Raw genomic sequence first — 22,687 nt, forward strand, 5'->3', positions numbered from 1 at the left:
CAATTTAGTAGTGGCAAAAATAAGAGTAAAATTATGTATGACAAAAGATATAGGTATTATTATGATGAGGTCAGAGCATTAGTCTAGCTACAATCAGACCTTTTCGTGCTGTATGTATGTACTCAGTTTGACAATGTGCATGCCTCCCCCCCCTCGTGTGTGTGTGTGTGTGTGTGTGTGTGTTTCACTGAGAGTCTGTGTGGGCATACATGCTTGCTCTGGATGGAGGCCTGGTGTGTTTTCTTTATTCATTCTCTACTTTATATATTGAGGCAGGGTCTCTCAGTTGAACCCAGAGTTTGCTGATTCCATTAGTCTAGATAGCTAGCTTGCTCCTCGGATTTTCTGGGATTATTGGCAGTTCTTATACATACTCAGCTTTTACCTGAGTGCTGGGGATCTAAACATTGGTCCTCAAACTTGCCTAACACTTCCTCACTAAGCATTCTCCTCCAGTTTAACAGTTTGTAAGACCTGTGTAGGCTAACATCTATTTTAAAGAAGTGACATTATCTCATTAGCATTTCAAAAAAGAATAGCCTACAGGAAAATGCAGTGGAAGTAGAGAAATGAGATGGAAGACTGTTCTCATAACCTTGGTCTGAAATCATGACCTTGAGCTATATATATAATTGGCAATTTGAGTACAGAAGAGAGCACTCCATCTAAAAGACATTTGAATAGGTAAAACTGACAGCTCTTAGTAATTGGGTATGTAGAAGAAAAGACCATCTAAGAAATGCTCTATTATTTTGGCTTTACAGCTTTATAATTCTTTGATTAATGAATACTATAGACATGGGAACAGATTTATGGGGAAACAATACACTTTTATTACAATTTTATTTATTACTTATTTATTTATTTTTGGTTTCTTGATACAGGGTTTCACTGCATAGCCCTAGCTATCCTGGAACTTGCTTTGTAGATCAAACTCACAGAGATCTGCCTGCTTCTGCCTCCCTAGTGCTGGGATTAAAGGCGTGTACCACTACTACTTCACATATTGCATTATTTTATTATTTCTAAAAGCCAATTGAAGGGACAGGAGATCTGACTCACAGGTTAAGAGTGCTTACTGTTGTTTTAGAAGACTCAGATTTGGTTTCCAGCACCTACATGACAGCTCACAATCATCTGTGACTCCAGTCCCAATGTCTCTAACATCCCCTTCTGGCTTCTGGGCAGCAGGCAGTGTAGTGCACATAGACATACATATGTTACATATTGTTACAAGCACTTTGCCAACTAAGCCATCTGCCCAACCTCTTTATAGTGTCTTTTGATGAAACTTTTCACTTCTTTTTGATCTCTCTGGAATTATTTCTTACATTGTGTTTAGAAAGAATTATTTCCCTACTTCCTCATTTTCTTCTTGAGATAATTTTTTATTCAGTAATTTATTCTGTTTCTTAGCTTCAAAACCATTATCACAAAGTTTCCTTACATGCATTTTTGTTAAAATGCTTCTGTTCTTTGGTCAGTTCATCATTATTTGCATCAACACCCTGTTAAAGCCTTACAGATCTTAATATCTAATAGGGTAAATTATTGTACATTAGGACTTTTTATGTTCTTTTGCCTCTTATTGATGACTGTTGTTTTTAACTTTTCTTGTTGAACTCCTGATTTCCATATGGAGATTTTACTTGAAATTGTATTAAAACTTTAAATGATGGCTACTGAGTTTTTCTACCAGTAAATAAGCGTCCTTATTGTTTAACATATTTAACCCTTTTCCATAACTTTTCTGAATTTTGTACCTCAGCAGTTTTTTTGTTACTATTTTAAGAACCTCTGTTGATGGAAGTTTCTTTCCTTCCTGGTCCCACAGCCATTCAGTATCAACAAAATACACAGAGGCTTATATTAATTATAATCTGGTTAGCCTATTAACTCAGGCTTTTTATTAATTAGCTCTTACGACTTAACCCATAATTTTTATCTGTGTTTAGTCACATGGCTTGGTACCTTACTCAGTGAGAGATTCCCATCTTGCTTCCCCTGTGTCTGACTGATGACAGCAGACTGAGTCTTCCCTCTTCCCAGAATTCTCCCAGTCTGGTTGCCCATCTATATTTCCTGCCTGGCTACTGGCCAATCAGCATTTATTAAAACAATACAAATGACAACTCTTTACAGGGTACAAGAACATTATCCCACAGCAAACCTCTAAAAACTGTTATATGTAGAGATACAATTAATCTATTATACATAATTTATTATGTATAGAATATATTATATACTATAATGTACAATATTATATATTATTAATGTTATATATTATATTAATGCACTATACACAATCTATTATGTATAGAATATATTATATACTATAATGCACAATATTTTATACACTATATACTACATGTATATGATATATATGTGTGTATATGTATGTATGTATATGGAGAGAGAGAGCTGCCTTTTTTTCTGTTGCTTACAGAAAGTAGTCAAGGAGCTTCTATGTAGGGAATTCTATATAGTGTTACTATAAAGTAATCTTTTAAAATGTTCCAATTCTCCTTATCACGTTGACCTTTTCATCAACATGATGATTCCACCTTGAAAATTGTTGAATAGAAAGTGACAACACACATTCTCAACTCATTCTGTATTTTAAAGGCAGTGCTGCTAACTTTACACCTTTATTATTGTTTTTAAGATGTCTTAGGAGTGTTTTGCCTGCATGTATGTGTACCACATGTGTGCCAGGTATCCTCAGTAAGGCCAGGAGAGGGCATTAGAGCCCCTTGAAGTGAAGTTACAGATGTTTGTGGGTTACCCTACGCTAGCTCTGAATGTATTTTGTAGCCAAGACTGATTTCATACTAAAAAATTTTGCCTTTTCTTTTTATGCACTGGGATCATAGACATGTACTATTCTGTCTAGCTTATATTGTAAATATTTATTTTTTTGTGACTAGATTTTCTGTTCTTCTTGAGTTACCTTTTATGGTAGTTAGTTTCTCTTCTGTAATATAAAATGCCTTAAAAAAAAATCGAAGGAGGAAGAATTTAATTTCACTTCAGTTCCAGTCTAAGGATCTATTATTTTGAGCCCGTTCATGATGAGCAGGAAGCAGAGACAGGTGAAAGGTCTGTGGGAAAAGATAAATCCTCCTAAAACTCAGCCCCTACTTTCTTCAAGTAGGCCCTATGTCCTGCTAGTCCATTCAGATCTAAATTCATGATCGGATAAATTCATCCATGAAGTTAGAGTCTTTATAGCCAATCATCTTTGAAAAATGTAGTAACTGACAGCTAAGCCTTTATGTAGTAAGACATTACACTGTGGAAATTGTAGATTTAAACCTCAACAGTTTTTGATAAATTACATATTGTAGAAATAAATTCATATTTTCAGTTTTATAATAAAAATGTCAAAGTATTGTCTTTCTTGCATTAGAGATCTATGCTTTTTGAAGTAGTATCTAATGTTTATGCTTCCACCTTTATCTTCATAAAGATCTTGTCATCATTTATTTCTTCTGCCATCTCTTTTTCACTCACAGTTTTGCCTAAGTCATGAATTTTATGTATTTAGATTTGTAAGATTCCTGTACTATAGATGCTTAATAGAATATATTGAAATTGGATTTGTTAGTATAGTTTTATACAACATTCGTTCAAATTTACACATTGTTCTTTCTGAGAAAACGAAAGATATAGTGTCGTGGACCAGCCCCAACAAAAATACCTCTTGCCAGGGTATGGGTGTGGGGTTTTTGAAATATATGTAAAGAATATGAAGATGCATGAAAAATATAAGAACATAAACCACAGAAAGTACCGGGAGGGCATTCCAGTGAATTCTAAAAATTGTCCTCGTTTATTTTTCCATACGTTTTTATACTCATTACAAACGAGGGGTGGGGAGAGAGGAACAAAAGACTTTATTAACATGATACAAAGGACAACTCAAGCAATTAATCTTTAATGAAACATTGAATCATTAACACTTTGTTGTTTAGGCAGAGAAGCTGCTTTAGACCAAGTTTCCTGAAGGCAACCACTCACCAGGTGACCTCATAGTTACAAAAGAAGGAGCAAAAGTACATTTTCATATCCTGACCACCTGTCAGGATGGCATGGACCTACTCATATGGACTATCTTAATGTCAAAAGTATTAAGTAATCACTTCTTGAGTTGGGACATGCAACTACAGGAACAAGACAAGGCTGTCCACTCTCTCCATATCTCTTCAACATAGTTCTTGAAGTTTTCTCAATAGTCACAAGACAACATAAGGAGATCAAGGGGATTCAAATTGGAAAGGAAGAAGTCAAACTTTCATTATTTGCAGATGATATGATAGTGTACATAAGTGACCCCAAAAACTCTACCAGAGATCTCCTACAGCTGATAAATACCTTAAGTGATGTGGCAGGATACAAGATCAACTCAAATCAGTAGCCCTCCTATACACAAAGGATAAAGAAGCTGAGAGGGAAATCAGAGAAATATCACCCTATACACTTGCCACAAATAACATAAAATATCTTGGGATAACACTAATGAAGGGAGTGAAAGACCTGTTTGACAAGAACTTTAAGGCTTTGAAGAAAGAAATTGAAGAAGACACCAGAAAATGGAAAGATCTCCCATGCTCTTGGATAGGAAGGATCAACATAGTAAAAATGGCAATCCTACCAAAAACTGTCTATAGATTCAATGCAGTCCCCATCAAAATCTCAACACAATTCTTCACAGACCTTCAAAGAACAATAATCAACTTCATATGGAAAAACAAAAAAACCCAGGATAGCCAAAATCCTATTCAATAAAGAAACTTCCAGAAGCATTACCATCCCTGACATCAAACTCTTATTACAGAGCCACAGTAATCAAAACAACTTGGTATTGGCATAAAAACAGAGACTTTGACCAGTGGAATTGAATTGAAGACCCGGGTATTAATCCACATACCTATGAGCACTTGATTTTTGACAAAGAAGCTAAAATTATACAATGGAAAAAAGAAAGCATCTTCAACAAATGGTGCTGACCTAACTGAATGTCAACCTGTAGAAGAATGAAAATCGATCTATATCTATCACCATGCACAAAACTCAAGTGCAAATGGATTAAAGACCTCAATATAAATCCGACCACACTGAACCTGATAGAAGTGGAAACATACTTTTACGACCTTTTTTTTCCCTAAGTAGTCATAATATGACATTTTACTATATTATTAGGCCTCTCACATCCCCTCCTTTTTGGTGGGGGGAGGTGTCTAAGTGAACCATTGATCTTAATCTTAATGGACATTTGCTGCTTCATTGTCCAGGAAGACCATAAATTTTTAACCTTTTTGGCTTAATATTTATTAGGATAGACATTTTTGCTTCTTTTCAATAACCTTTGCAAAATGTTAATATAAGGGTGACATTTATGGCAGTGTTGCCTTCAGATAATTTTAAAGAATATATTGCTGAATCAAAGATTTTCATACTCTGTATATATCAGATTATTCTTGCAAGTTTATAATGTCACAGAATTTTCTTGTAAAATCATTTTATTAAAAGAAAGGTAATTTTAAGATGCTTGTCCTGATCAAGACATTTTTACTATTTGTAAGTTAGGTTACTAATGCTACTCTTTTGTTACATTTTAGTAACTTGTAGATGTCTAGTTTATACAGATGTTTAATATGAACCAGTTTGATTGGTTTATTTAAGTAATTGTCTTATTTTCTTTTAAAGGTTTGTTATTGAACTTTGTGAACCAATTCAAGTCAAACAGTTTGATATTGCAAATTATGAATTATTTTCTTCTACTCCCAAAGACTTTCTGGTTTCTATCAGTGACAGGTAAATAAATTCTTAAGCTTTTCTTAAAGAGTCCATGATAGAATTTCAGAATAAAAATTAAATGCACATGCCAGTCTGTTGTCTTATATCATTTTAGTTTTTATTTTAATATCAGTTTATAGTAATATTTTATTGTGGGCTCATGTTAATGATTTATCTTAGCTCTTGTAATATACAACTGTTTTGTTACTCCCTTATAAGCTGAAGACACAGATGGGGGTTAGTTTGCTTAAGTCACATGATTGGTTATTTGGGATAAGCAAGATTCCAATCTAGAACTCTGTAACTTTTAATCATTGTTTATTGCTTTCAGACAGTTCTTTAAAACTTACTAAAAACATGCTTCATTTTATATCACAATGTTTCAAAAACTTGTTTTACTTGCATGATTATGGAAGAAATGAAAATCTTAAAAAATTAGAGAACTATATTCTGTTCCTGGTAATGAAAATTTACTATTCTTAGCATTTTAATATATTCTTTTCAGCTTTTTATGTATACTTTTTATCCACTAAAATGTGCATCTTCATATTTCTTACATCCTGAGACTTTTGTCTTTTTTTTTTTTTTTTTTTTTTTTTTTTTTGATTTTTCGAGACAGGATTTCTCCGTAGCTCTTTTGGTTCCTGCCCTGGAACTAGCTCTTCTAGACCAGGCTGGCCTCGAACTCACAGAGATCTGCCTGCCTCTGCCTCCCGAGTGCTGGGATTAAAGGCGTGCGCCACCACCGTCCGACTGAGACTTTTGTCTTTTAAGCATAGCAGTTTTAATTAGAATTTAATTTTATCTGACAGTCAGGGTGTTTATTTGATCCACAAGTACATTAGTGTGCTAGTGATTTGCCATAAGGGTTGTTGTGACATCACTATGTGCTGCCATTGATTATCAAAGAGTTGCAGTGGTCTTTCTTTTCTTCACAGTCATTATTGTGTCTGTACAGTTTTTGAAAGCTTTCTCAATATTTCTTCAGAATTTCATTTACTGTTTTGTTATTAACCTTTTTTCAGATCACTCCCCCAATATTGTATGTGTTAGATGATCATACCTAGCTCTGAAAATTGAAGTATGCATATTTTTTAAAGATGAGAAGAGAGAACTCGCTATTTTGAGCTCTTTAAACATTACAAACAATAACAGGTGTAGAGTTTGAATGCTAGATTCCCTTTTAAAGAAATCAGCAGTGGAGGATATCAGTTTAAATACAGTAAGATGTTATTGTCCCTTGTCTTCTGTTTGTTAATATGATTGTTCAAGTAGTCCTTTTCAGTGAAGTGGAACTTGTCAGTTAAAAAAAAATTAACTTAAAGGCCTGTTCTGTTTAAATTCAGTGTGCTTAACATGAGAAGAAAAACTGTACATGATACATTTATTTTTACGTTTTCTAGATATCCCACAAATAAATGGATCAAGCTGGGCACTTTCCATGGTAGAGATGAGAGGAATGTCCAGAGTTTCCCTCTGGATGAACAGATGTATGCAAAATATGTGAAGGTAATCTTTATGCATATAGAACCATGTCTTTCCTATAATGAAAGTTACAATTATAGTTATTCCCCCTGCTCATTTAGAAATCAGAGAAACTAAGAGGAAATTTATAGCATAATACTATTTAATTAAATACTTCTTACTAGTCTGCATTTTTTTATGAGACAGATGCTATTCTGACATTTTTATATTCTTGGTAACCTAGACCAAAAAAATTTATTTCTGGCTCTAATAAAATGCCAAAATATAAGTTTTGTTTTGGAGTTTTGTTTTTGTTTTGAGGCTGAGTCTCTTGTAGCTCACCTGGCCTAACTGACCAGGTACTGTGTGAAGAACAGTAGTGCAGCACCATGCCAGCATGCTTTAGCATCTATAAGTTGTCATCAACCTGGTATTGTATTCTATTTTGAGACTTAAAACATTGCTACTATTGGAATCTTTTAAGTAGGTCTGATCTGTTTTTAATTTTTAAAATCTGATTCAATTTTATTTTCAATTTATTTATGACTCCACTTTTTATATTCAGGTGAAGCATTTTATGCCCATTTAGCAGTTTCAGATAAAAATTTAGACACATAACTATTCCCATTGCTTCCTTCACCAACTGTCTTGAGTTGAATTTAAATAATTTTTGGAAGTTTCTGTGCCTCTCTTTCTTACCCCCCTTTTTCTGTAATAGAAAGTAAGAGAGGTTTCTTAAAGTACCATAATTTTAATAATAAGGCCTTTCAGAATTGCATAACTTCTAATTTCTGTTCATTCTATTCTTCTTTAAATTGTAAGAACTTATAGCTACTTGATTTTGTCTTCTGGGATTTTACTCTCTGTTTAAAGCATGACTCAAATTGATTTCTACAAATGGGTAAACTTGTAGTATTCCTAATTTCAGTATGAAAGTGTAAGATTCAATATTGAAAATACGGTTGATAATTTCAGTATAAAAATTGCCATTTAAAACTCCCAATTTTATGGAGAAAAACTGTATAGAATGTTTTTGAATTGTTTAAGACAAGTCTAAAAACCATTTGCTTGTGATCTGTACAGTGATCAGTGCTGTCTATGCACACAAATTCTTACCTGGGTTTCTGCTCCACTAAAGGAACTAAATACAAATACACAAATTACTTTTTAAAATTTGCATTTTGTAAGTAAAGCATCTTTCACTTGTGTTAGTTATATATGAAAAACTTATGCTTTCCCTGAAACACATTGTATATAATATTTTGAAACCACCAGAAACACTTCATAGTAAACTAATTTGTCTATACGTTTATTCATAGATACATACATTTTAGATGGCATTTAACATTGGTTTTAGAATCCTTTTTTAATCTAACAGAAAGCAATAGCAATGGATATAGAAATAATTTCACTATTAACTTAAAGCTAATCTATTACATATATTTAGATTATGTTTTTCAGTCATTATAGTATTAAATGGAAATTATGACTTTCGCTTCTGCAAAGAATTAAGAGTACTACAATGTTACCTGTCACAGTGCATTGCCTTCTACACTTAATACAATATGGGTGCGGATACTTAAGTTACTTATGGCATGTTATCCAGACTTTGGAACTGATTCCTTTTTCTTTTCCTTTCTCTTGCTTCAGATGTTCATCAAGTACATAAAGGTTAGCAACCTTCTCTTTTGCAATATTGAATAACAGAGCATGGCATATTAATGCATTACAAAAGAAATTTTCCAAAGCTTTACAAGTATTGATTGGGGGAAATGACTTTACTTTTAGAAATGCTATAATGAGAAGACTGAGTATACTGCTCACCTCACAGATGCACTGCTGGTTTTCAAGTTCATGAACTTCTATTTTTCAGGTGGAGTTAGTATCACATTTTGGATCAGAGCACTTTTGTCCTTTAAGCCTAATAAGGTAATACAAAGCAAAATATTTCCTATTTTTACAAGTGATATAAAAAAAGCTAATGTTTTTAAAGTGAAGAGATATTTTTTCTTATGTGAAGTTAATACTATAGAGATATCGGGTATTGAGCCTCCATTTAAATTTATCTTAGAAAAATACCAAGATAGTCTGAAAAAATTATTTTTTACTGTTTTTCTGTTAGTTTACTTTCTGTTTTATTGCTTTGATAATACATAGAAGCACAGATTGGTCCTTATATTTCTAAATGCTTTGTTACATTTATATTTTAATGAAGTAGTGGATGAATAATTGTAAGAAATACATTATTTTGATTGCAAAAGCTAGTGTTTGTGACCTTTTTACTCATGAGTTGTGAAGTGATGAGCCTTAGTAACTTCTATTTTAATGCAAACCTTCAATGAAATTGTTATTAGGGTTTTCGGTACTAGCATGGTAGAAGAATATGAAGAAATTGCTGACTCCCAGTATCAGTCAGAACGTCAAGAACTATTTGATGAGGACTATGGTAAGTGATTTTAAGTAGGTGATTAGCGGGAATTTTCTCTTTTTCTTTTTTGTAATTCAATAGTAATGGATTACATAAATCAACATTGTGGTCACTTTATTTTATTGTTTTTAGCCCTAGTAACCAAATCTTTCTTAAATGATGTTCTACTGTGAATGCTTTTTACCTTACATTCCAAATTCATCAGTGAGTTCTTTGCAATTGGGACTCTTTTGTAACACCAGCAATATAAATTTTGAGTATTCCCAATTCTGGGCTTAAGAATCTGTTAAACTTGTGATACTGAAACAGCAGAAATCAGTATTGAGTTCTTTGCTATGCCCTGTGCTGTGGAGCAAGTACATTAAGACCACAGTCTTTTAGAAGCTCCTTTGAGTCTGGGTTTAATCCCCTGGCTACTTTGTTTACTGAAAATGGTATAAACTGTAATTTGAACAATTTAAAGTTTCTTTTGACATTTTCCTACAAAAAATACAAAGACATTTGCTAAAGGTTGGAAAAATGTTAAAAATATGTTTAATACTTTTAGTCAGCATTACATGTATTTTCCTTGATTTACAGCGGGTAAAGGCTTCTGAACTTCTTTATGTGGACATACTTTTAAATGCTTTTAGTAGAACTAGTTCTCATTAAAATTATTTTTGTCTTCTCTTAACAGATTATCCACTGGATTATAATACTGTGGAGGATAAATCTTCAAAAAATCTTCTTGGTTCTGCTACAAGTGAGTATTTGGGGTTTTCTATTTATATTATTAAAGTCTGTTTCTCTTGCTCTTCTTCTGACAGGCTGTTTGTTGCAATGTAGTTTAGAATGCTTATACTCCCACTCTTGAAGTATATTAGCTTTTGGATGGACTTTCCATGGAAATGAAATATAGTAGATGAAAAGGAGGAAAATGTAAGCATCAGATATGAAATTTGATGAGCTTAATCTCTTTGTACTGAAGAAAGGACTATAAATTTCTTGGGAGAAAATTAAGAAAGCAGCACACCAGTAAATTTTTTGTGAGTGAAGGCTTAGTAATCTATACTTATGCCTACTTTTCTGTTCAATTGCAAAAATATAAAAGCTGTTTCCAGTGTTCACCAATAATAGTAATAATATGATATGGTGTTTTCAACTATAAAGAAATGACTACTTAGTGGTTTAGTTTGTTGTTCTTCCAAACTAGTGTGAACCTAGGGCTAGGCTCGCTAAAGATACTTTTAGGTAAATCCTACCCTCTGGAAAATTATTTTTGTGGTTAATACAAAACTTAACTAAGAATTTTCTATTTATTTAGAGATTAATAACTGAATAACTAAAGTCATACCAGTGTGTGTGCAAACTTTAATAAACAGCTTATATGCCATTTATATGGAGTTGAGTCACTAATTCTTTTCATCTTCCCTTTTCTCCTATCTCTTTTCTTCTCCATGGAGGATTGAAAAATTTAGCAGTCTCCTAGGGATGAGAATAAAAATACTAAAAATACCTTGGGGAGTAGATCCCATTTATGTAATGTTCATTACATATTAGTTCATTATATTTCATTTATATTTGTTTATTTTGTTTTCTTTCATAGGTGAGGGTAAGCTCTATAGCAATGAGCTTAAACCCTAGCCTCTGTTGATAATTTTTGGCTTTTTAGGTTTGAACAACTGTTTTCACTTAGGATCCATTGTTATTTTATTGCTGATATAAAAATAGTGCTGTGATACAACATTATTCTAGGGGTGAAAAAAGATGGTATGTTATATATGAATTTTACTATGATTTTAAGTATATATTTGTGTTACATAATAGTCATTATTCTTAATGATGATAAGCTAGTTTTGAGGAAGCATCTTTTTCTTTTCTTTTTATACATGGTTAGAACTAGTCTAAATGATCTTTAGCTTTTAATGGTTACCAGAAAGGAGATGGCACAAGGGAGGTAGTTTCTTACCATAGTTTTAGGTAAGAGAAGAAAACCCTGTTAATATTCTGTGTTTTATTTTTTTTCTTCTTATGGTGTTTGCTCACAGCTACCATTAAAACATAGTTATATGCCAGTGTAGGACATTTTCCTGCATGTAGTCTGTCATATACTGTTTTAATTAATTATATATAGACTATTATTTTGGTCCAATTTTTTTGCCTTTATCTTTGATAAATGTGTTACTTGTTAACACTTTATTTTTTTTTTCCTTCATGGGTTTTGAAAGGCAATCTGTTTACCTTTGTGTGTTCTGAGTATTGAAAGAATTTACATAGTGAAATGATAGAGACAGGGAGATGTTACCTGATCTATAGTATGGAAATTAACTTTTTGAAATGACATATACCTCTTAAAGTTTCAAAACGAGTGGCCACAAGAATAGTCTTACATTGCTGTCATGAAGTTTACTGTCCTGGTCTGTATAGTCTTCTCTAAAGAAACAGGGTTGCCTTTGAACCTGACTAGTTACATCCTCTATGATAGGATAGCTAACAGTGTAAGAAGTGCACAGTGTGTAGAATTAGTCTAAAGAACCCGTGTTTAACAATAGAATATCCAAGTTTTGCAGTTCTAAATAAGCTTGAAATCGGGCTTATGTGGAGCCCAGCATTTTGGTGCTAGAAAGTGGACCTATGACTTTGCACATGTTAGGCCAGCACTCTATTATTGTATTAAGTTATCTTCCCACTCTTTAGATTTTTGAAACAAAATCAGTGTAGCCCAGGTTGCTTCAAACTTGCCATCCACCTGCCTCTACTTGTTAAATATTGAGATTAGAGATGTGGACCAACATACACAAACTTTTCCTTTTTAAAAATTGTACAGAATTTGTAACTTTGCTCTTAATAGAAAATCCTTTTTCCTTTATCTATTGGGTACATATTTAGTATCCTTTAATTGAGATACTTCAAACCAGAAGTATTTCACGGTTTAGATTTCATAATATTTGCGTTTGCATAATGAGAAATCTTGAGGCTGGGATATAAACATGAATTTCTGTTGTAGCTTATGCACATAGCTTAAGGTAATTTTATACAGTATGTGTAGTGTGTCTGACTTTTGACTATGATCCATCATATGAGGTCATATTTAAAATTTTATACTTTTGGATGTAAGAACTGTTAGTGCTCAAAAGTGTATTTTGGAGCATTTTGGCTTTCAGGCTTTAGAGTTTTGGAATAGGGATGATTACCCTATAGTTACTGTTCACAAGAAATATACATCAGCAGACATGCTTGATACTGTAGAATTTTACTATCACAGAGGAAGAAACGGCTATCATAGAGCAGCATGTGTGCATGCCCGTTTCGACAGCTCTTGTGACTCTTGTTTATCGTTCAGATCAGTAAGAATTCTCCCTAATGCTTCTGCTTCACTGGTGCTTTGTCTTGTAGATTTACTAGATGGCCATCTACTTTGAGACTCTTATAAGCTTATCTTTTCTCTTAGATACATGTTTTATTTACATTTTATTGAAATCTCTATATCTCCTAAACACATATATACAGGTTAAGGACAAAATGCAGATTTTAAGTCAATATATTTAAATTTTTATGTGGTAAAATACAATAGTTTGAACAACTTTGTTACTGAGTAAGTGGATTTTGTGTTGCGATTTTTTTGTGTTCCTATAAAGAGAAAGTAAAGTAATTATCAGGAGGGAACAGAGTACACATAGAAGGGGGTTGTATTTTGGTTAGTTTATTTTGGAATATTGAAGCATAGACAAAAACTCCCCATTTCTGCATTGTAGACTAGAAAAGAGTTTGTATTCTGTAGCCAAAATGCCATTGAAGTATTGGAGACTCAGCAATAATGTAAAAAAAGGTGGTTGGTCACTAGGAATGTTTCATTCTTAAAGGAATAATGTGGGATGTATAACTTGCCCAACTCAGAGAAATGAGGGAAATTAATCCAGTCTGGGATTGTGCTTGATGCTACTACTTCAGTAATTCTAAAGAGATCTTAGTGGCTTATGATGACAAAAGCTGCCCATATTTGGGAATGATCAGAATAGACTATTTACAAAGTTGTTTTGTCTCCAAAGACAGAGAGAGAGAGAGAGAGAGAGAGAGAGAGAGAGAGAGAGAGAGAGAGAGAGAGAGAGAGAAATGTTCTATGAACATAATAAAATTGTTTCTTTTAGTTAGATGAGCTGAGAAAATAGAAATCTCCCAGATTTTGCTTTTTTTTTTTTTTTTACTAACCAATCTCCTAAAATGATGACAGTTAGGTCTTTAAGATGGAAATACTGTGTGTCTTATTGTTAAGCTATTAATAAAATTAAGTTCAAAATAACAAAAAAAAATAAGTTCTTTATACAGATTAATGTAGGTGTTTGTTGAATTTTTTAATGATCTAAATTGGAAATCTGAGATACAAGTTTACTTTGAATACAAGAGAATATAAAATTGAAAAATTTGATTTTTGTAAATCAGACAGATGTGACTGAACTTTGGATGGCAGTGTAAAGCAGAGGATCATGTCCAAAGGGTGGTATTATTGGCATTCAGAGTAGGTTCATAAAGAAGCAGGAGTTTCCATTCCTGATGAGGTTTGTGAGGCGATGGGCATTCCTATCATACCTCAGCTTAAGTGTCGTCTTAGCGTGAGTGACAGCACAGGGCTAGGGCTGTACTTCTCTGTTCACCAGCTTGTCACATCCAAGGGCAAGACATTTAAAAGTGACAGCCTTTGTGTTATTCTGATAAATATAAATAAGTACATTTTTTGTTTCATATTCAGATGTATAGCAAAATTACTCTACTTGGGAGTCCCCTTTAAAACAGAAGTCTTTTTCCCACCCTGCACACACATATATGACTCTGACCACGCTGAGGGGGCTTGCAGGCTTCTTGATGTGCCTTCTCTTAGTACTTTTCACATCTTTGATTTTTGTTAAAAGTGTCCTGCAGACTCTATGGATCACTTTTATGATGAGTCTAAGATGGATAACCTTGGGAGGCTTAGTACAGCTTCTGCCTACTCAGTGCTTTAATAGAAATGCATGATAGCAAAGAATTGACTTCAAATGGCAGTTCTTGGTAGATTGGGGAAATTCCTCTGAAATATTGTTACATTATTAGAAGACTTCACACACTGTCACCAGATTCTTGTGGAATTCTGCCATTTTTTGCTTCTCATGTATTATATATGTCTTAATATAGAAATGGAGGTTTATACTGTCTTTGTTAGCTAAATATTCCCCACTGGGGGGTGGGGGGCAAAAAATCAGAACGACCAACTTCACAAATTGTTCTACCTATTAACTTTAGTTTTGACTTTAAAAAATTTGAACTTTCCACAGAATCAAAGATATTGGGGGCTTTATACAACTCCCAAAACATTGTTTTGCCTAATTAGTTTTAAAAGTCATCAAAGAAATTTAATTGTGTATTACAGATTTATGTAATCAATAGATAATTATATGATAATATAAAATTAATAATAGTAAATTTCTGCCTTTCTTTGGATAATTTCCCATTTTATTTTTACCTATGTAATCACTCTTTAGAAATTGCTTTGTTTATATAAGTTGTTTTTTTAACTGTAGAACCTTTATAAAAACTGAAGTATGAATTTTGAGCATCTCATTTTTTTCATGTTCCAGTCCAGGTTATATGTTGAACTGTAATTGAATTTTGTAATCTACTAAACACAGTATTTCATAAAAGATAGGAGGAAATTTTATTTTAAAAACTGCATTCAAAATTCCTTCTGAACATTAAAATTTCAACTTACTCTGGTTAAAAATCTGTGTCCTTTTTTGGACTTTGATAGGAAATACAAAGGTAACTAACCCAAAGAAAAAGGCTTAAAGACCTTTATGGACCTTTTTAAAAACTATTTTAAGATTTTAATGAGACTGTTTAGGTATATTGGTATTGTTTTTCTGATTGAATTCTGTTTTAGATGCCATTCTAAATATGGTGAATATTGCTGCTAATATTCTGGGAGCCAAAACTGAAGACTTGACCGAAGGTACCTAATCATTTTGTGCATCTTTAAAATAGCTGGTACTTCATGGATCCTTTAAGTTAGAACAAGGAAGTAATAAACCAACAAAATAGAATTTTCATTTAGAAATGGAGAAACCATTGAAAAGAACTTAGCAGTCCTCTATTAATCATCATTAATTGAACTTCACAGATTCTTTTGTTAATGAAAGATCTACAGCTGCATAAAATTCATGAATTGATCCTTGCCCCCTCTACACTCCTCTCTCACCCTGGTAGAATTGATTCAACCCAGGTCATCATATCTGCTATACAAGTACTCTTCTACTGAGCATTATACCTAGGCTTTAATTTTTTTTTAGTTTTGAGACAGGTCTTATTAAGTTGCCAGAATGGCTTTGAACTTAACAATCCTCCTACCTCAGTCTCTCTAGTGTCTGGGTGGTGGCTGGTGCTACCACCCTGCCCAAATGAACTGATACTTGATTTTTCTTAGCTATGACAGTAATAATTCCATGCCCTCATCTCTTTCCTGAGAATTTGAAGTCCTAGTGATACTTCATATTGGGCTTTCCTTTGTGTAGCAGAAATAATAATGTAGTAAGCCTTTTTTTTTTTTAGAGAATGGCAAATAATATAATTACCAAAGAATAACAAATGGTGCCTTTTATTTTTTTAAAAAACACTAAGCCAAGTGTAAGCTTAAAAATTACCCATTTTGCTTCCTCATTTTCTAATAACTTTATGGTCTAGAAGCATATTAATAATGTAAGGCTATGCAAAATTTATAATATCAAATAAGTTAAGGAATAACATTCATTCTTTATAGTTGTAATCGTGTACAGTCATGTCTTTCTAAGAGAACTTAGATTTAAAAGAAAAAAATCCTAAGTAGCAAATGTGTTTGACCTTTTTCTTCCCCTTCCCCAAGAGGCTAAAGCTCTTTTTAATTTGTTATAATAAAATATTTTATGGTACAACTTTTAAACATTGAACTCAAATGTGGGCATCTTTCTTAAAATAGGAAATAAAAGTATATCTGAGAATGCCACTGCCACAACTGCACCTAAAATGCCTGAGTCAACTCGTGTTTCAACTCCTGTTCCATCACCTGAGTAAGTTATATTGTGACATTAGTTCTATTAAAACAGAACTGAGTGTATTAATACAGCAAAGAGCTTGTAATATATATGCAGTCATCTATGAGAGTCTGAATCATAAGACAATATCCCTACAGCTACTTAGAACTTCAGTTACTTCTTTTCATTCCTGTATATGTGTATTAAAAAATAGCACTGCATTCCACACCACACATTGGTTGTTTTGGTATTATGTATTATTTTTACACATTGAATCTTTTTTTAAGAAAAATATTTCTTTACTGAAGGTGATTGTTCTAGGCTTGAGGATAGATTTCAAAGACTTGTGTTTTTAATTAAGTTTGAAAACATTGTATATATGATATCCCTAGGGTAGCCAAAATATCTAGAGCAGTAGTGGTTCTTGAATTGCATTTGTCACCCAGCAAATTAAGTTGTTCCCTTTCTCAAACTGATTTGTATGTTGGTTTTTTTTTTTTCCAGTGGAACACTTTGGGCAGTGTTGTGTATATAGTAACATAAAGTATCTTCATTTGAGGGGCTTTCTTATCAAAGACAGTATAGGTACATATTATTTGTAGGTACATATTATCTATAGTAGACAATAAATTTAGTTATTTGGCTGTTGGGTTGTGGTTATTGTGTAAAATCTGAAAATCTTTTTTTCTCAAGAACTCTAGTAGAGGGGCGTATATAAATTTGAACTATTTCACAATAGTAGAAAATCAGAATTGTAATGTGTATGCTTTGAACTGTAATACCCAAACAGCATGATAATTAAAAAATGATTTTGTGGGGCTGACAAGATGGCTCAGTGGTTAAAAGCACTGGCTGCTCTTCCAGAGGACCTGGGTTCAAACATTCCCAGCACCTACATGGCAGTTCACAACTGTCTGTAACTCAGTTCCAGGGAATCTGACACCATCACACCAATGTGCATAAAATTAAATTATTTAAAAAATGATTTTGTGCTTTGAAGAGCAGAGTGAGATATTTATATTCTGAAAGTGGCTGAAAACATTTATTAGGTGATTGGAGTGAAAAATATAGCGTATGTGTTAGTGATTCTTAAAAAGTCCTAAAATATGTATTAGTGATAGAGACATTCATAGTATTTCTTATTATCTGGGGGTATAATTGCAGTTTTTGATTTTATAAGTAGGCTTCGTCAGTTAACTTTTTGGTTTTTCAGGACAGGGTTTCTCTGTTGCTTTGGAGCCTGTCCTGGAAACTAGCTCTTGTAGACCAGACTGGTGTCGAACTCACAGAGATCTGCTTGCCTCTGTCTCCCGGGTACTGGGATTAAAGATGCGTGCCACCACCGCCCGAATTAGCTTATTGTTTTTAACAAATTAAGCAAAATATTTATATACATATATATGTGCACACATGCAATCATGAATATTTGAAAGGGGATATTGTTGAGACAAACATCATCTCCCTATGTAATTCAGCCTGGCCCCAAACTTGTGATCCTCTTTGCTCTTTCTCCCAAGTACTGGATTTATAGGTACAAGCTACCACGTTGACTTTTATTATATATCATTGCATAGTAAAATTTCTTCATTTGTTTACTCTAATTTTTAAAAATGATTTTAGAGTAGTCACTTGGTGAGATAACAAAAAAGGCAGGACTCCATACACAGTATTACTAAAAGTTATGGAAAGCTGTTATTTTCTTTTCCTATCCTTAAGTTGTTTTTTTTTAACTGTAACAGACTAGAGTATGTACAACAATATATAGCTAAACATTTTCTTCTCCCTCTCTCCAGACTGCTCCTTTTTACTGTCATAGTTTGTTCAGTAACTAATAGATGATGTACCCTTTAATATGTAAGAAATACAATTTGGTATTAAATGGATCTATATGGCTATAGATAGCTCTTTCTGTTTAGAGAAGCATAACCTAATTGTTTTATCTTAACTGGTTAGTATTTTGCTCTCAGCAAAAATGAAAGTCTCCTTAAATGCTCTTTGTCTTTGCTTTTGTAATTGTGGTGACAGAAGTCTGTACTTGGAACCATTTCCTGGTAGTAATTTTTTAAGTAGGAGATTTAGCATGTAAATATAATTTAATTTTGGTATTCATATTACCTGAGTTCTCCAGGTTTTTCATTTGTTCTCTAAGATTGTACTCAGAAATCATCTTTATCTCAGACAGAACCATGGACACTGTAACTTTCTACTATTACTCTACCCTACTAGGCCCAACCACACAGGCCTACTCTAGAGCCAATGGTGAGGCAGGCTTAATGACATTGTTGGTTTTTTATGAGCCAAGACTTTTTATTAAAGTGGTCATATATTTGTCTTTTAGTAAGAAAACTAGCTCAGATGATAAGATTGTATTTCCTTAAAAGCAGACAGTCTTCTGTGTATATGTGGGTGTGGGGGGTCAGGGGCATCCTCAAAGCCTACAGAAATGTCATTGAGAATTTGAGCTACCTTCTACAGATGATATTAAAATCCTGGATTCTAGTTCTAGCTCTTGAGCATCTTAATTTCTAGTCTATAAAGAGTGGTGATAAGGCTTGTAAAGAGTAAGTATGTTATGGAAAGGCACACTGTATATGCAGGCAAGAGAAGTATTCACTTATTTAGAGTCAAACATTAAAAGGAAGCAAATTTGATGTGGTAAAATACAGTGGTTTGAGCTACCTGGTTACATGGTAAGTGGATTTTGTGTTGCCATATCTGACTTATATATATTTTTTAAAATATAATGAAAAAATATTTTATAGGGAAAGCTCAGTACAACTTTGTACTCACCATTACTTCTGTAATCCCAGTCTTTATGTTGTGCTAAGACATTTTCTTTAAGCTTATTTTAACATTAGATTTCTAAGTGATATGTAATTATATCTGTGTGTTTCTAGATATGTAACCAATGAAGTCCATACACAGGACACAGAACCATCAACCTCAGATACTCCAAAAGAAAGTCCTATTGTACAGCTGGTTCAGGAGGAAGAAGAGGAAACAAGTCCATCCACGGTGACCCTTTTGGGCAGCGGTGAACAAGAGGATGAGTCATCATCCTGGTTTGAATCTGAGACACAAATACTTTGTAGTGAACTGACCTCAATTTGTTGCATTTCTAGTTTTTCGGAGTACATTTATAAATGGTGCTCATTTAGAATTGCTCTTTATCGACAACGGAGCAGAACTGTGATGAGTAAAGGGAAAGATTTTGTGCCAGTTCAGCCATCGTTACTACTCCCAGTTGAATCAGTAGAGGTTTCAGCATTGCAGCCTTCCAGTGGAGATGTAGACAATGAGAACATGGAAAGAGAAGCTGAAACTGTTGTTCTTGATGACTTAAGTAGTGTGCACCAAAGTGATTTGATAAATCACACAGTGGATGCAATTGAAATTGAACCAAGCCATCCTCAAACTCTTTCTCAGTCTCTTCCCTTAGATATTACTCCAGAAATCAATTCACTGTCTAAAGTAGAAGGATCTGAGCCTGTTAAATATGAGGGAGGACATACACCGTTACAAGTAATGCCCCAAGAGAGTTCTGTTGAGTCTGATGATGAAACGGAAAAAAAGCCTGAGAGCCTTAGTTCTGTAGAGAAGCCTTCTGTTATTTATGAAACAAGTAAAGTTAATGAGGTAGTGGACAATACTGTGAAAGAAGACATATCCTCCACAGAAGTTGTCATCAGGGTCTCTGAAACAATACCGCTACCTATAAGCACAGCCACTGTGCCAGACACTGAAGACGGGGAAGCCAAAATGAGTATAGCTGATACACCAAAGCAAATAGTGACTCCGGTTATGGACCCTTCATTGCCTGAAGGAAAAGAGGACGATCAGTCTCCAGAAGATGCCCTTTTAAGAGGGTTGCAAAGGACAGCTACAGATTTCTATGCTGAATTACAAAATTCTACAGATCTGGGATATGGTAATGGGAATCTTGTACATGGATCAAATCAGAAGGAGTCAGTATTTATGAGACTTAATAATCGTATTAAAGCCTTAGAAGTTAACATGTCTCTCAGTGGTCGCTATCTGGAGGAACTTAGTCAAAGGTAAGCTTTCTTATACATGAGCACAAGCCATTTCACATGGTAAGTTTGGTAGCTGAATAAGATCTACAAAGACATTTTTATGGTAATGTAATAAGGATGATTTTAACTGAAAAAAGAGGACAAGCCACTTGGATGGTGTTCAAAGCTTTTCCAGAATTGTTATCTGTTTTGTTTTTATAAGTTCTTAGTGACATGCTGCTATTATTAGGCTAAAGCATTTTCTATATCACACTTTATCCGTTATAATTTTTGTGTTCTTACTGTGTCGCTGAGATTAGTCTTGAGCTCTTAGACTTATGTGATCTTATCAACCTTTTGATTAACTGCGACTGTAGGTGTGTGCTAGCATATTCAGCATCACTTTCTCCTTCTGCTGCTTGACTTTAGCAGTTTACCAGAGAGAACATGGGAAAAGTACCTTAAAGGGCTTATAGTACGTCTGGATCAGATATTTAAGAATTTAGATGTATAAAGATAAGGAAAAATCAAACAAGATTTCAACATTCATATATGCAGACAAAATATGCAGCATTTACAATCAATACATCTTTTATGCAGATCACAAAATCAGTTCCTTTGTCATAATTTTTTTAAAGATTTATTTATTTATTATGTATACAACATTCTGCCTGATGTATGCCCGCACGCCAGAGGAGGGCCCCAGATCTCAGTACAGATGGTTGTGAGCCACCATGTGGTTGCTGGGAATTGAACTCAGGACCTCTGGAAGAGCAGCCAGTGCTCTTAACCACTGAGCCATCTCTACAGCCCCCTTTGTCATAATTTATATCCTTTATTCCTTAGTGTCAGTGCACTTACACAGTGATTAAGACTCCAGGTACAGTCTTCTTGTCTTTATACATGTGTTCTTTTTCATACTCCGTAAATGTTCAATATCTGTCCTAGAATTTCTTTCCCTTACATTTGCCATCACTTGGGCACCAAATATCTAGAGTTCTTGACATACCACTTTTTCTTATCCCTCTTAATTTGAAATGCTACTAATGAGATGTCAGTAAAATATGAGAAAAGATATTTGTTCCTGGTCTTTCCTCACTGTACTTCATCCCAAAGGAATCATACTAATTTTTTATAGCAATGAGAATAGACTTGATGTTCAGGATCTATTGGTTAATACCTTTTGTATGTGTTACTGTGTTTCACAGTCCTGAATAAGTCATTTTAAGAAAAGTGAATTGTCCAATCTCAAAATCAGAATTATTTTTCCAGTACTTAATGATAAGTAAATTTAAAGGAATTTTTACTCTATAGGTACCGAAAACAAATGGAAGAAATGCAGAAAGCTTTCAATAAAACAATAGTAAAGCTTCAGAATACTTCAAGAATAGCAGAAGAACAGGTTGGTTTCTTCGTTATTGTATATTTATTTTTTAGAATGTAATCTGATATGCATACATCTTTGAGGAGTGTATCGTAATTATTTTGCATGTACAATGTGTAATAGAAAATCAGGGTAATAGGTCACTTCAACCATTGTCATTATTCTCTAGTTTCAAATGTATCATAAATTATTTTAACCAGTAGTTTTCCACTGTGCTATAGAAGAAATTCTCCTACTCTATTGTGCCCTTTATTGAACATCTTTTCATCTTTTCACCTTCCTGCCTATGTAGATTTACTTAATAGTTTGTACAGATGAGTAAGAATATATGGCACATGTCTTTCTGTGTGTGGTTTATTTCACTTGAAGTAATAGCCTCCATATTGATCCTCATTTCTACAAGCAATGATATTTTATAGCTGAATAGTATTCCATTGTGTAAATATACCACTGTTTTTTTGTTTTTGTCTTTTTATTCACAGAAAGTCAACTTGAGTTAATGACATATTTTATCTGTTATAAATACTGCCATAAATGCTGGAAATTGTTTTATCTCCTTTGGCTACATACCCAGCAGTGCATT

General features: G+C 33.5%; 1 protein-coding gene across 2 annotated transcripts in view; it reads left to right on the forward strand.

Moving 5' to 3' along the window:
• Suco (SUN domain containing ossification factor) overlaps nt 1-22,687 on the forward strand; it is a 63,328-nt gene that overhangs the window by 22,965 nt on the left and 17,676 nt on the right. For both annotated transcript variants that reach the window (XM_057769667.1, XM_057769668.1), the window contains exons 10-19: nt 5,710-5,817; nt 7,203-7,308; nt 8,914-8,934; nt 9,137-9,192; nt 9,618-9,709; nt 10,368-10,433; nt 15,585-15,653; nt 16,653-16,743; nt 19,605-20,762; nt 22,035-22,122. In XM_057769667.1, coding sequence (XP_057625650.1) covers nt 5,710-5,817; nt 7,203-7,308; nt 8,914-8,934; nt 9,137-9,192; nt 9,618-9,709; nt 10,368-10,433; nt 15,585-15,653; nt 16,653-16,743; nt 19,605-20,762; nt 22,035-22,122 — 1,855 coding nt within the window. The remainder of the gene's footprint in view (nt 1-5,709; nt 5,818-7,202; nt 7,309-8,913; nt 8,935-9,136; nt 9,193-9,617; nt 9,710-10,367; nt 10,434-15,584; nt 15,654-16,652; nt 16,744-19,604; nt 20,763-22,034; nt 22,123-22,687) is intronic.

The sequence above is a fragment of the Chionomys nivalis genome, chromosome 5 (assembly GCF_950005125.1).
Source record: "Chionomys nivalis chromosome 5, mChiNiv1.1, whole genome shotgun sequence".
In the NCBI taxonomy this organism is placed as follows: Eukaryota; Metazoa; Chordata; class Mammalia; order Rodentia; family Cricetidae; genus Chionomys; species Chionomys nivalis.